Raw genomic sequence first — 13,869 nt, 5'->3', positions numbered from 1 at the left:
ACTTCACTTATGAAATTATGCTATTATGCTATAAATTATAGTATCTGCTTCAATAATACAAGCAGCAGACATTTTCATATCATATTAGAGTTCTTGCAAATCTCAAAAAATCTTTTACACTCATTAGTTAGTACTTTGAAATTTTGTGTCAGTGTATTAAAAATGTAGCATATGTATTACTATATTATATATTTTTTATTTTAATAAGTGTATTTCTGTATAACTGGTTTCTTTTATAATTTTATTTTATGCATTTAAAAACATTATTCTGGGAAGGGTATCTGACCTTTACCTTACTGAAAAAAGGGGTCCATGGAACAAATAAAGATTAAGAACCCCTGTTATAGGAAGCGTTTGGACTTCCCATTGTACCCTGAATATAATTACAATAAAAATATTAGAAAATGTTATTCTTAGGCTGAAAGATATCCTGTTTTCTTTCAAGACACATATTTTAAAATAAGAAATTTTTCAAATATTTTTTATTTTATTTAGTCTAGTTCAGTGACTAAATAAATGGCATAGAATTTTAGATAACATGACACAATTTTTATACTTTTATTTTTATAATGTTTTTTAATCAATTATATTTAGAAGTTGGATCAAGTACAAAAGCTGTTAAAAGTATTTTTTATTTTGTAAATATTTTTTATAACACCAAATAATTCATATGAAAATATGTCAAAATATGTTATAATTCAAATAAATATTTGCTAAATTTTTTTTATTAATAATTTTTAATATTACATGCTCTTACTTTTTCATAAAGAATCTGTCCTATAAGTTTGTGACAGGAATTTTGAAATACCCTGTATATTTTAAATATGTTTTCCTTTCAGTTACCTTCTGAAATTCTTTTGATGTTAAAACTGTAGATATGTAACAGTTCATTTTTTTGTTTTTAATTTGAATTGAAAGATGTTAGCATAATTTATTAGGATTAATTTACAACATCATGCATTAATTGATCCAGAATAAGAAATTGCTTATTAAAATTTTTTTATAATATAGCTTGAAAATGATTGCATTATTAAAGGTTATTTTAGAATTATAGATTTAATAAGTTTCCTGCATTCTAGGCATTTTCAAAAAAGCATTGGAAAGAGCATCATCTACAAGGTCAGGAAATATAAGATATAAGAGATTAGGTAGTCCTGAAACTACAGTTGTAGCTTTAACATGTTGTCTTTATGAAACTGCTCTTGCAACACTAACTCAAATGAAATTGGACATTCTTACAGGTAAAAAATTATTTAGTGATAACATTTTTATTTAATCATATTTGAATCATCCTTTTGTATTTATATGAAGATTGAAATAAACAGTTTGATTATGATTATTTTAATTATAATCACTATTCCCATTGTGCAGTGTATTTTATATTTAGGGCAGGGATGGCTTAATATTTTTATGTGGCCTACTGCACCCTAAATTTTTCGGGTAAAGTATTAAAAAATAAATTTTAAATATTACTATTATTATTAAATATTAATTTCAAATAATACTTTACCAAAATAAATGAAAATTTATTTTGATAAAGTATGTTGTAAAAATTATTCTCATTTCACTGGATACACTTCAATGTCGTAATGATGTAATTGGTGCTAGAAAACTGTACTACTGCACATGCATAACATTCTGTTGTGAACAATTCTTTTCGTGCATGAAAAACATCAAAACTGCTGAAAGAAATAGGTTGAGTGATTCCCATTTAACTAACATTCTTAGAATTAAGATTAGTGCCATAAAAGCAGATATTGACAATATTATGAAAGGAAGGCATTGTCAAAAATTGCATTGAATTTATTTTTATTTTGTGTGAGTATAATTTAGTTTTTTTTACTGTCAATAATACAGTATTTTATGTTATTAAAATTTCATATTCACATTTTGAACTTTTTAAAAGCATAAATTTATATAAAGTAGTTTTGTGGCCTGCTGAATATACATAAATTTCTAATTTGGCCCATTATGAAAAAAAGTTGGACAACCCTGATTTAGATATGAATTACTATTGAATTTTAATGAATGAAAAAAAATCTAATTTTTTAACTTACACAAAAATTTTTAAACTTTGGTGGGCACAATATCAGATCTTTATTAAAAGTTTAATACTCTTTCTGTAATGAAGATAAAAATATTTTCATTAAAATTTAAGGGAAATTTTACTAAAAAATTTATGTTTTATGTATTTGAATCTTCATTGATTGACTGTTTCAATTTATAAGTTTTAATTATATAATGATTTGATGAATTATCTGCCAAGCAAATTGAAGAACAGATATACTTAATTAATGAAGTTTTATAGGTTAAATAAATATAAAATTTAATTAATAAATTAGTTGTATTATTATTTTTTTTATAATCGTAAGATTTTTTTTTTGATTTTAGGTCTTTGTTATCAAGATATGGTTCTACCTAATCTCTGGAAATTTATTTGTAGTCTTGGCCCTGGAAATGGTTTAAAAGCTTTCCTTGATCATTTAGCAATTACTACAAAAACATGCAGTCCTGAGTTTCAGATTCTCATTTTATTTTGTGATTGTGCTACACATCTTGTAACGTATGATTTAAAATAATTTATTGAAATATTATATATATATATATATTTTTTTTTAATTTAAATTTTTACTGTAAAATTTACTATTGACATTTTTATATTTTAGAATTTTAGATGATCTTGAAATGTATGAACAGCAGAAACCTTTTACTTTAGAAGAATTGGCTTCTATTTCAACCTTTCTTAATCAGTTAGTATTTAAATTAATCTGGAACAGTCTTATAGGTAATTTATTTATTGTTAATATATGTTAAAATATCACTTCATAAAATAAATAATAAACAATATAAATAATTTTGAAAAAGTCAGTTATTAAAAGTTTTGAAAATATGAAACTTATATAATTGACTTCTTATTTTTATATACTTTTATTCTAATTTGACCAAAAAAACCTGCAACTTAGTCTCAACAAGAAATAGAAAAATTGTTAATTTAAAGAAAACTGTGATGAGTAAAATTTAGTGAAGATAAATAATTTATTTAAATTAAAAACACTAAAATATTTATTTCATAATCCTTTGTTTACATATATCCTATTTCCAAATATATGAGAATTCTATATATTCAAAAATAGGATTGAAATCTGAATATGCAGTGATAATCTTCACAAAATTCAAAATAAAAGTTGGCAGATACATTTATAAAATTTAAATATATACAGTAAAATTATTCAAATGATGCAACTACAAAAAATTTTCTTGTAATTATTTTTGTTGTTATTATTTTAATATTTAATTTTTATGAAGATGATTTATATTTAATGCATAATCAAAGTATGAATAAAATATTTTTGAAATATAGACAAATAATAACTTATATCTCTATAGTTTTTTATGAATATTTAGAATATATATTAATTATATGTGAAAATAAACTTGCTTAATTATACCTTTTTCATATAATTGTATATTTTTGTTTAGTAAAATAATATATATTCATACATAAACTAGAAAATTATATATGAATATATATTGTGAACTAGATATGAAATTTACATTTTATAACTAGAAGAATATATGAAGCGTGCAATGCCATAATGTTGTAAATGCCAAAAAACAAACTTTTCAGGAGAGAGAAAAAACACTTTTTCTAATAAACAAACTTTAATCAAATGCTATAAAAATTATTTTAACAATTTACACTTTGGAATAAAACATTGGGTTTAATTTCAAACACCTAAGTATGATGGTAAGGAAACAAAAACAGTTTAAAAACAGGGTTAGAGCCATAATGTTGTAAATGCCAAAATTGTGAAAGTGCTTAAAGTTGTAAATGCCAAAAACAATTGCAATCATAAAATTAATGTTTCTACAGCTGAAAAACAGTTTTGAATACCAAAAACTTACATTCAAATTATTAAACACAATTTACAAATTCAATATCAATTTTAACATTAAAAACTGGCAATAATCTATTAGTCACTGCTTCCTGGCTTCAATGTTGAGCCCACAGTTTTGGTACTTGAACTGGGCTGTAATCTTTGTCAATTGTAATATAATTATGATAAATAAAGAAAAATATAAACAATAAGGTATTAATTTAGTGTAATAAAAGTTAAAATGTATTTAAAAACTTCAAATTTGAAAGATTAATGGAAGTCCGAATGTCATTTTGAAATATCAAATAATAAGGTGATACAGGTTAACTATTAATAAACTGGCATTCAGTTATCCAGTTCTGCGTAAAAAACTCACTGCATTACAAATTGGAATAACAAAATGATGTAAATGTAAACCGTAACATTTTACGCGCCAAAAGTCACGTGGCTTGCACTTTGGGGCGTAAAATGTTATGGCTTGCGCATAAATTCATCTTCAAAATATAGCCACTTAGAGCGCCACTACTGCCACAATATTTTTTTGTAGGATAAAACATTGCATTTAAAATTCATTTCTTCAATAAAACGTATTTTGAGAAAAATGGCATTTACAACCTTATGGCAATGCACACTTTGTATTTATTTTTCTATTTCACTTTTGAAACTGTGTCTTCCTTCTTGTTTGTTTATTTGACACAATGAAGTGTAATTTACATATGACACAAGGTATTCTTTATTTCTTTTTTATTGCTGATATACGTTTCAGGTCTATACCTCTCTTCTGTCAGGTTTTATTCCTTTTTAAGATGTTGAGCATATTAAATAAATTGTAGAACATTAAAATACATTTTAAAAGACTATGTATGCATGCCTAGAGTTGGGTTCTGCAGAATGTAAAGAATGCCTTGTGTCATATGTAAATTACACTTCATTGTGTTGAATAAACAAACATTTATTTTTCTAGTTCATGTATGAATACAAGTATATAATAAATTTATTATAATTTTAAAGTAATTATTTTGAAAAATAACTATGGATTTTTACAGTTTACTTATTGAATAATTTGGCACTAAAGACAATTTCTGCCTGTATTTTGTAATAAATTTAACTAAATTATTTAATTAATAAATTAAATTGTGATAGAAAAATAGTTTGTAATTTCTGGTTACAGTAAATCCTTACTTAATGTCATTTTATTGTAACTTTGTTGAGAAAAGATACAAATACATTTGTAATCATTCTGTTGTTAAATTTTTTTAAAAAGCAGTAAAATTGATTTTATGAAATAAAAGTAAATATGGGAAGTTGTAAACACAATCCAATAAAACCAATTTTAATCAAATTATTTTCCTGAAATCTAATATAATTTGCATTAATTATACTTTCACTTTTTTCAAATAACTTGAACCTATGTCCACATTAACAACAGGTAAGAAGACATCATTTAATTTTTATAATTTAATTGTCTACTAAGACTTGTTATACTGTAGGACTGGTTCTGCAAATTAAGAAAACAAATCAGAATAAACAGTCTTTATTTTTCACCTGTAAAATAAAGACTAAGAAAACAAATCAGAATAAACAGTCTTTATTTTTCACCTGTAAAATAAAGACTGTTTATTCTGATTTGTTTTCTTAATTTGCAGAACCAGCCCTACAGTATAATAAGTCTTAATAGACAATTAAATTATAAAATCTATAGTTAAGGACACAAAGGCATAAAACTTGAGACATGATTTAATGTTGAAGTAAACAAACATGACCTGTTTACATTTTTCATTTTAAATTTATACAGCATTCTATATGATTTATTGAAATCACTAATTGTTTTTGAACTGCATGATAATATGACAAAAATTATAGAGAGCACCTTATGTTTGCAAACATGTTTTGTTCTTTATTACACATCTTTACTCATTACTACTAAGGAGGATTTAGCTTCCCTCCTCATGCCATCCATCATCACTAAGACTGCTCACTCACTGATTCCCAAAATTGGATAAATAATTATCTTACTTGTTTCAGTAGTCTTAAATATTTGTATAGCTCACATTTATTTCAGTCTTTAATGTTAAAGAGTTTTGAGTTTTAATTCAGAAGTTTGGTGATGTGTTTTTGTGGCCAGAAATATGCAATAGGAACTTAACTTCTGTTTATATTATTTAGCTTATGGTAAAATTAGTTTTGTTATACAGTGTTTCACTTAAAGTTATAGTTTCCAACAACCTATTGATGATGATAATTAAGTGAGAATTTTACTGTATTTTGTTAATTATTATATGTATTTCAGATGCTGGTATTATTAAAGTTGGGTATAAAGTCTGGATATACAGGCAAATAGATATAAGTTTTTAATAGATAGGAATGTAATAATAATGCTAATGAGAGACATTCTTAGATGATTCCATGTTAGGCAATCCATTAATGTCCTAACTTGGTGTGCTAGGTGAAGGTCACCCTAAATAGTTCCAATAGGATGGTACTCTTGTCCATTTACTGCGTGATAAGAAACAGGCCAAATAAAAATTTCCCAAACTAGATTGGGAGATGTGGAATTGACCTCTTGCTTTTCTGATTTTAATCCTAATGATTACTTCTGAGTTTATTCAGCAAAATCACTAATATTTATCATCTGAAACAATGCATCATGAATGTTCTAGAATTGATGGAGATTCTGCATCATGTTCATATCAATTTCTCAAAGCACATTAAAATATGTTTTTCTAATGATGGAAGCCATATTGAAAATATCATTCATTGAAAAGATTTGCCTATGTTTCTTTCTGCCTACTTTGTATTTGTTATTGTTTTTTAATATATGAATATATGAATGATTTATCAGAGTTATGTGATTACAAGAGATTTAAAACCATTATTAGTGCAATTATCACAATTTCCAGAAATGTAACAAAATAATTTTATGATTTCCTACTTAAAAAATGTTAAATATTTCAAAATTAATTTTCTTTAATAATGTAAGATATCAAAGAATAGTCATAATTATCTTTTCCTAAATTCATTTAATAAATTCAGTTTCTAACAATGTTTTCTATATTCTGCTTGGAAAAAATCAAGAAATTATTCTTGACAGTAAATGACAATTATAATAATATATTATTTAAAACTTTTTCAATTTTAAATTCAAAAGTACTTTACACTTTAAAATAAATTCAAATGATTTAAACTATTTGTTTTTAACTTTATTTTTAGATGTCAAATTAGTAAACATCAACCCACTGCTGACTTCAGCACATACTTTATTAATGTTACTTTACAAACGAGATTGTAGAAGAAGTTATACTTCACCTGATCAATGGCTTATCAAGTAAGATTATTAATATATAAGATTTTGATTAGAATTTATTAATGCAAAAAATTATTACAACAATAAAAACATTTACAAAACTAAATTTAATATACAGTAGCATATCACATTTAAATCTTCTGATGACATTAAATGAAAAGTGAAGTAATTATACAGGATATTTATTTTAACATTTATCTAGAGGCAAAAGACATCTTTCATTGCATGAGAATAAGCATAAGGTGCATTAATTCCACTGTGATGTTTACAGTGAAATAAATTAATTTATTCAAAAAAGGAACATGTGTAAATCATGCAGTAGTTCTGAGGCAATACATAAAGTTTCAAAATATTAGAACAAGATGCAAATTAAAAAATTCAATCTTAGACATCATGTGTTATTACGTGATTTGTAATGTCTTTACCGATTAGCAGACTGTATAATGTTGGCTCTTTTATAGGGTACTATGACAATGTATCTTTGTTAATACTGTATTTCTGCCAGCCCTATTGGCGGAAATACAGCATTAACAAAGATACATTCTTTGGCAGAGGCATAGCCTCTAAAGAAAGGTCGTCTCTGCTGTGGAGAATAGTTTGTTCCTGGTGATTGGACATGGCAAGTAAAGAAGATATTTTTAGTTTCTGTTTGTTTATGTGTTTTTACATTGTTAATACTATGACAATGCCTTATACTCATGAACATTACTGTGAAATGATTATACTCTATGGAAAAATAAAACAAAATGAATGAGAAGCACTTGGGTCCTTTCCAGTTGCACTAAGACCTATATGTATGACGACTTTGAATGCACTATGCTGTTTAATGCAAACCTATACCATAGTCAAGATAAGTGCATACTTGGCTGGTTGGAGAAAATAAAGATGGAGAGTATAAAGGAAATCTGTCTTGCACTCTTCAACCTGCAATATATCTGCATGTCTGCCTCAAAGTGTCAAGGGCACAAATCCAGATACTCAGCTGTTGAAACTTTCTGCACTCTATTTATTAACAGAAAGTATTGTTTTTGAGGGTGAGCCTTGTCATTTATGTCCATTTCTTTCATTAGTTTATTTATTAGTTGAAAGAACAATTAATGCAGACATGACTAATTTTTTTAGGGCTATGAAAAATTATATAATTTACAACATCCTCTTCTTATAATAGACAGTTCACTACCATTAATTCTTCAAGGTCATTATTCATATTGAAAAACTCCCAATTTGAATACTTTTGCTGTAAATTCTGCTTGATTCTCCATTGAAATATGACCAAATGTGCATACGCTGATGTTATTCTGCTGTATACGCTGACAGTTCATCTGCTCAGCCTGTCCTGTCAATCTGCCCAAGTGTACACTTACCCTCAGGGATCACAGTTCCTGTGTTTCTGTTTTCACAATGTTGTAGTTTTGGTGTATTTCCACACATCACATACAAGCATATATGAAGCAATGAGACAATGTGGACTGCAACAGTCACAAATATATAAAATTTTACATTACCATGACATTTAACTGCATTCTGCAACTGGTACAACATACAGGAGATGATGGACAGAGATTTGACTAGTGCAATATAATAATAAACGTTATGTTTAAACTATAACCACTTGAGCACATTTTATGGACTGATGCACTTTTTTCCTGGAACAGTGTGTGTAAATGCCATAATGTGCATCACTGGGTAAGTATGCTCCATGATTTGAAGCACATGAAATATGCAACACTAGATATGTTTCACATTAAACATCTGGTATGACTGGAATGAGTCGTTTCAGTCCCATATTCATTAACAGAACCCTGACTAATGACTGCTTATCCTACACTGATGGTGGATGAATGGTTTGATGGCATGCCAGTTCATTTCCAGGCAGATGTTTATCAGTGGCTTACAGAACAGTTTGATAATTGATATATATCATAGAACAGCACAGTCCTGTTTCATGGCCATTATTCTCTCCAAACTTGATTTGATAGATTTGTTCTTGTGGAGTCAATCGAAAGCTTCACTGTATGACATGCACCCAGCAGTGCCACATGATTTTGGCAAGCTACAGAGGTGAATACAAGAGGCTTTTAGGATGGTGATACCAAGTATGCTGTGTTTCACTCTTAACAACATTCTCAACCATCTATATCTTTGTATTACCACTGAAGGCAATCATTTTGAACATGTACTACAACAAAATATAAATTAATATAAAAACAGTTAAAAACAAACAATAATTAATTTATGCAATAAAGTTATCTTTTACAATTGCATTAGCATTACTCAGGTAATGCTGGGAAATTTATTGGGTGCTTGGATGAATGTTAAAGTAAACATCTTGTGTAACTGTTACTTAGTGATTATTGTAGGAGTTATTGAATAACAAATCAAAATAAATATTCTAATCAAAAACTGTTCATTAATAATATATTTATACTATAATGATATAGAAAATAAATTAAATAAAAATGGGATTTATTAGGCACTTGTATTTTATTATTAACTATTTTGTAAAAAAACAAATCTTTTTAAATGTTCTTTCTCAAAATATTAAATATTTCATATTAAATTACTAATAGATATTATCATAATATTTTATGAAATTGTCAATTTTGACTTTATATCTTTATTTTTAAATGAAACTTGAATGATTTTTCATATAGCAAATATTGTGAAGTACTAAAGCTAGGTTTTTTCTAACCTTTATTATAATTTTATTTAAAATACAAAATATTTTATAACATAGCCTTTCTTTTTTATATTGTGCTTTACTTTTTTTTATTCCATAAGTTTCAGTAACTGTCAGATAAAGTTAAACCAATGTTGTATGAAATAATTTATAGTTAATAAAAGGTTCATGGGAAACTGTTAAATAAATAAATAAATACATTTATTATAAATATGTAAAAAATATCTAAATTTGTAAATATTTTAATGCAGAGATATAAAAGTTAGCTCATTCATGAATGATCTTGAAAAAGGAAAGAAAACAGCACAGATCTTAATGCAGAAAGTTCCACATATTGTTCCTCACAAAGAAGTAAGCTGATTTTTTATAGTTTTGGATTCTTTGAAACTATAAAAGATAAATCATGGAATTAATTATAAATATGATTTTCTGTATTTGCATATTTTTTAAAAATAACAGAAGTTCTATAATATAAATATTTTTTATACAATAATTTTTATTGTAATTACATTGGCCTATTGCTAACAATAAGACTTTTTCAATAGACAAGACTTGGAATTACTTATAAAATTTACTTATTTATAAAAAATAAATATGTATAGTTGAAAATTCAAACTACTATATAGAAAATTCAAACTACTATATACTATATATATTTTTTTCTTTATATGTTCTTTAGTTATAATGTTTATATAACTGCATACAATATCAACTTTGGTGATTTGATTTTCCTATGATCATGATGATCCTGAATGCCATTTTTAACTTCTCATCTCCAAACTCTGAATAACCTGAAATCCTTTTTCCATGTCTTGTTTATGATTTGAAATCCCTTTGCTTTTTTTCAGGCCTTTCTGAAGTGATACTTTTGATGTCATTCTATGCATCTGCAACCATATAAATACATTCTTTTAAATTAATTCCTCTGTAAAATTCTATAAAACTTTCTTCATCTTCCAAGAGAAGTTTTTGTAAAAATGTTTTTTTGTACAAATGCTTCAAACATGCTATGACACCTTGGTTCATTGGTTGCAGTAAACTTTCAGGGCAAGGGTGAAATGGTGTATTATCTAAAACCAATAAAACATTTCCACTCTTGCCATCCTTTCTCTTGAAATGTTTTTACACTAGGGATGAAACAGTCCTCACATTATTTTATAAGTAGCCCGTGGTCCATTCAAGCTTTTTCTGGTTTATGTACATGACAGAGTTCTCAAACATTTAAGAAACCTTTCTAAGACTTTGATTTTTCATCCACAAGCAATGATAATCATTGGGTTTCAGTTGAACTGGAACATTCCAAAAGTTTTGCTGTCTTTGCTCATTTTATTTCTGTAAGTACTCATTCAATTTTTGAAACAAAAGTTTTTCTATAGGAAGAGCACTCCAATTTAGTCTAGTTTCATCAGCATTGTAAACAAAATCTTGATTGTAATTAATTCTTTTCTTTAATTTTATATTAAAAATTAATATGAAATCTTTAGCTGACTAGTTTTTCTCTACAATTTCAAATTTATGAATTTTGTGTCTGACTTTGAAATTTCTCAGCTTGACTTGTCCTAACTTTGAATCTCCTTCCATGTTTTTTATTGAACTTTTATGTAAAAAATCATTGAAGTGGTCCAAAAATTGGTTGTCCTTGAGAATGTTTTTGCAAAAACTGTGACAAACAGCACTATTAAACTTTTTCAATTTTAGCTTATCTCATCATTTTTCATGATTAACTTCCATCTTCACTATCTGGAACAGAAACAAACTTTAAAATAAAATCTGAATTCTTCTTAATGTCTGAATTTATAGATATCCCAACTCCATATTCATCTGTTAATGATGGTAACTTTTGATGATTCCTTTACAGTAGAATATTAACAAAGAACAAGAAACTTATATTTAGAAATTTGTGTAAATTTATATTCAAAGTAATGTATGTATGTGTAGAGGCAAACAGAAAATAACTGATTACCATTGTTGCTAACATTTTTGAAATTAAATTCCTAATGGATGTGCTTAGCCAGTCAAATTTCCAAGAGGTTAAAGCATCAATCTCCAATTCTGGGGATCCAGGATTCAATCTGTATTAAAAAACCGAAGAACTTTTTGGAAGTACTCTGTTCCAGATATTATGGGCATCCATCCTTTACCACCAGGTCACCCATTTGGGATTTGCTGAATTCATGATAGACCTGGAAAAAAAAAAAAAAAAACACAATACCCACATGGTAGAAAGAATTAAAATATTGGATGTGCTCAAAATTAAATAAAATTTTTGGTGAGTTGTGAATAAGTAAATAAGTAAAATTAAAATTATTAGAGACATACTGGAGATTTGATGGATAATCTAAGTAAAACATTAAAAAAATTAAAAACAAATAAAGTGACAACACTTAAAACTAATTTTTAAAATACAAAAATTTTGCAAACTTCTTTGTTGCTGGATTAAAAGATGGAAGGAAAGCAGTCTAAAACGGAATTCTTATATGTGGAGACGATCTTTTCTTTGAGGCTATGGCCCCACGACATGTAAAATGGAAACAGTGTCCTCTGGAGAGTAGCCAAATTCACAATAAAATACATTAAATGAAGTAAATACTTTAAAAACTTGGCAGAAGGTATTTAATTTTTAAAATACAAAAATTTCACAAATACTGTCTGCCAAGTTTTTAAAATATTTACTTAATGAGAATTTAGTTTTAAGTATACTTCTTGGTATAGAAAGAATGAACAATCTGAATATTTGTCATTTTACTGTATTTAGCAAATTCTAGAAATTGATTTCTTAATAATTCAGTTATAACCATATCTATAATAATGCAAGATGTGAAAAAGTTAGGCTTCTGCCAGGAATGTTTCAAGTGGCTTGTGCACAGTTTAGTTCTGTCATTCTATCTATATACAGAAATAATCAATAACTTTAATTTTATTGAAGAAAATTAGGAAATAAATATTTATGAAGTTCAGACATCAAGTTTTGAAAAGGATATTTTAAGATTATGTACTAAATCCATGAAATAAAGATTATTCATAATAATCACATTCATAGATATTTTTCTAAGTTTATAAGAAGAATGTAATATGTTTAAAGTGAATGTATTTAAAGAGATGATGTTCAGGGCCTTCTGTAGAAAGAACTATTGGGGAAATCTCAACCAAATTTGGTATACAGACTGTACTGAATATGATGTTCTGATTTTCAGAAAATATTTACTTCAAAATTTAGCTGCTAAGGCAAAATTTGGCCTTCCTCAAAATGTAAAGTTATTTTGAGGAGTGCTCCTCTTCCTAAGCATTCTAAGTGCCAAGCTGGCTTGCTTTTTCATCGACAGAAGAGTTTAATAAGTAATGCACAATCATACAGAACAAACATCATGACTGTTCACCTGTTGTAGAATTGGGAATAATTTTTTTCATTTACTAGTGATTGAGTTAGTTTTCTGTTGTTTTACTTTTGCTTTACAAAATTTATTCTATTTTTAGAATTTTCGGGCAGATTTAGATATATTTCCATCTGCACTTATATTTTTATTACTATTAATTTAATGTAGAAAATATCGTGTTTTTGTGAAAATATTAATAAATTTAATATGCAAAAGCCTTTTAAGAGAAAGAGTAGATTAAAGAGTATATTTTTTAGTTTGAATTTATGAAAATAAGATTTATATTATGAATAAATTCTCAAAAATAACGTATTTCTTAAAATTAATTTCTACTAATGTTTTTCAGAGAGTTGTACTTTTTCGAAAATATGTTAACAATGAAAAAGCAGTGTTAGGTCTTACAGAATCAGCTTGTGCTTCTCCACAATCTACTCTAATTACAGTACATCGGTCTCGCATTGTTGAGGTGACTGAAATGTTATTATTTAATTATTACAAAATAATAATAAGTTATGTGACAATTTTGTATTATTTTTAATTTTTTTAACTTTTACAAATTAAATATTTTTAAAATTAAAATTTATTTCTAGTGTTTATTTTCATAGATAAAATAAACTTTATTTATGTTAAATT

General features: G+C 26.3%; 1 protein-coding gene across 3 annotated transcripts in view; it reads left to right on the top strand.

The window, feature by feature from the left end:
* Positions 1 to 13,869, top strand: part of LOC136984375 (ubiquitin-protein ligase E3B) — a 74,812-nt gene that overhangs the window by 42,706 nt on the left and 18,237 nt on the right. For all 3 annotated transcript variants that reach the window (XM_067281339.1, XM_067281340.1, XM_067281341.1), the window contains exons 15-20: positions 1,080 to 1,241; positions 2,392 to 2,563; positions 2,667 to 2,785; positions 7,089 to 7,203; positions 10,114 to 10,213; positions 13,583 to 13,702. In XM_067281339.1, the coding sequence (XP_067137440.1) occupies positions 1,080 to 1,241; positions 2,392 to 2,563; positions 2,667 to 2,785; positions 7,089 to 7,203; positions 10,114 to 10,213; positions 13,583 to 13,702 (788 nt within the window). The remainder of the gene's footprint in view (positions 1 to 1,079; positions 1,242 to 2,391; positions 2,564 to 2,666; positions 2,786 to 7,088; positions 7,204 to 10,113; positions 10,214 to 13,582; positions 13,703 to 13,869) is intronic.

Source organism: Centruroides vittatus, unplaced genomic scaffold (assembly GCF_030686945.1).
Source record: "Centruroides vittatus isolate TY-2023 unplaced genomic scaffold, ASM3068694v2 contig_918, whole genome shotgun sequence".
Classification (NCBI taxonomy): domain Eukaryota; kingdom Metazoa; phylum Arthropoda; class Arachnida; order Scorpiones; family Buthidae; genus Centruroides; species Centruroides vittatus.
Note: the sequence above shows the minus strand (reverse complement) of the source record. Positions and strands in the feature narration are given on the sequence as shown.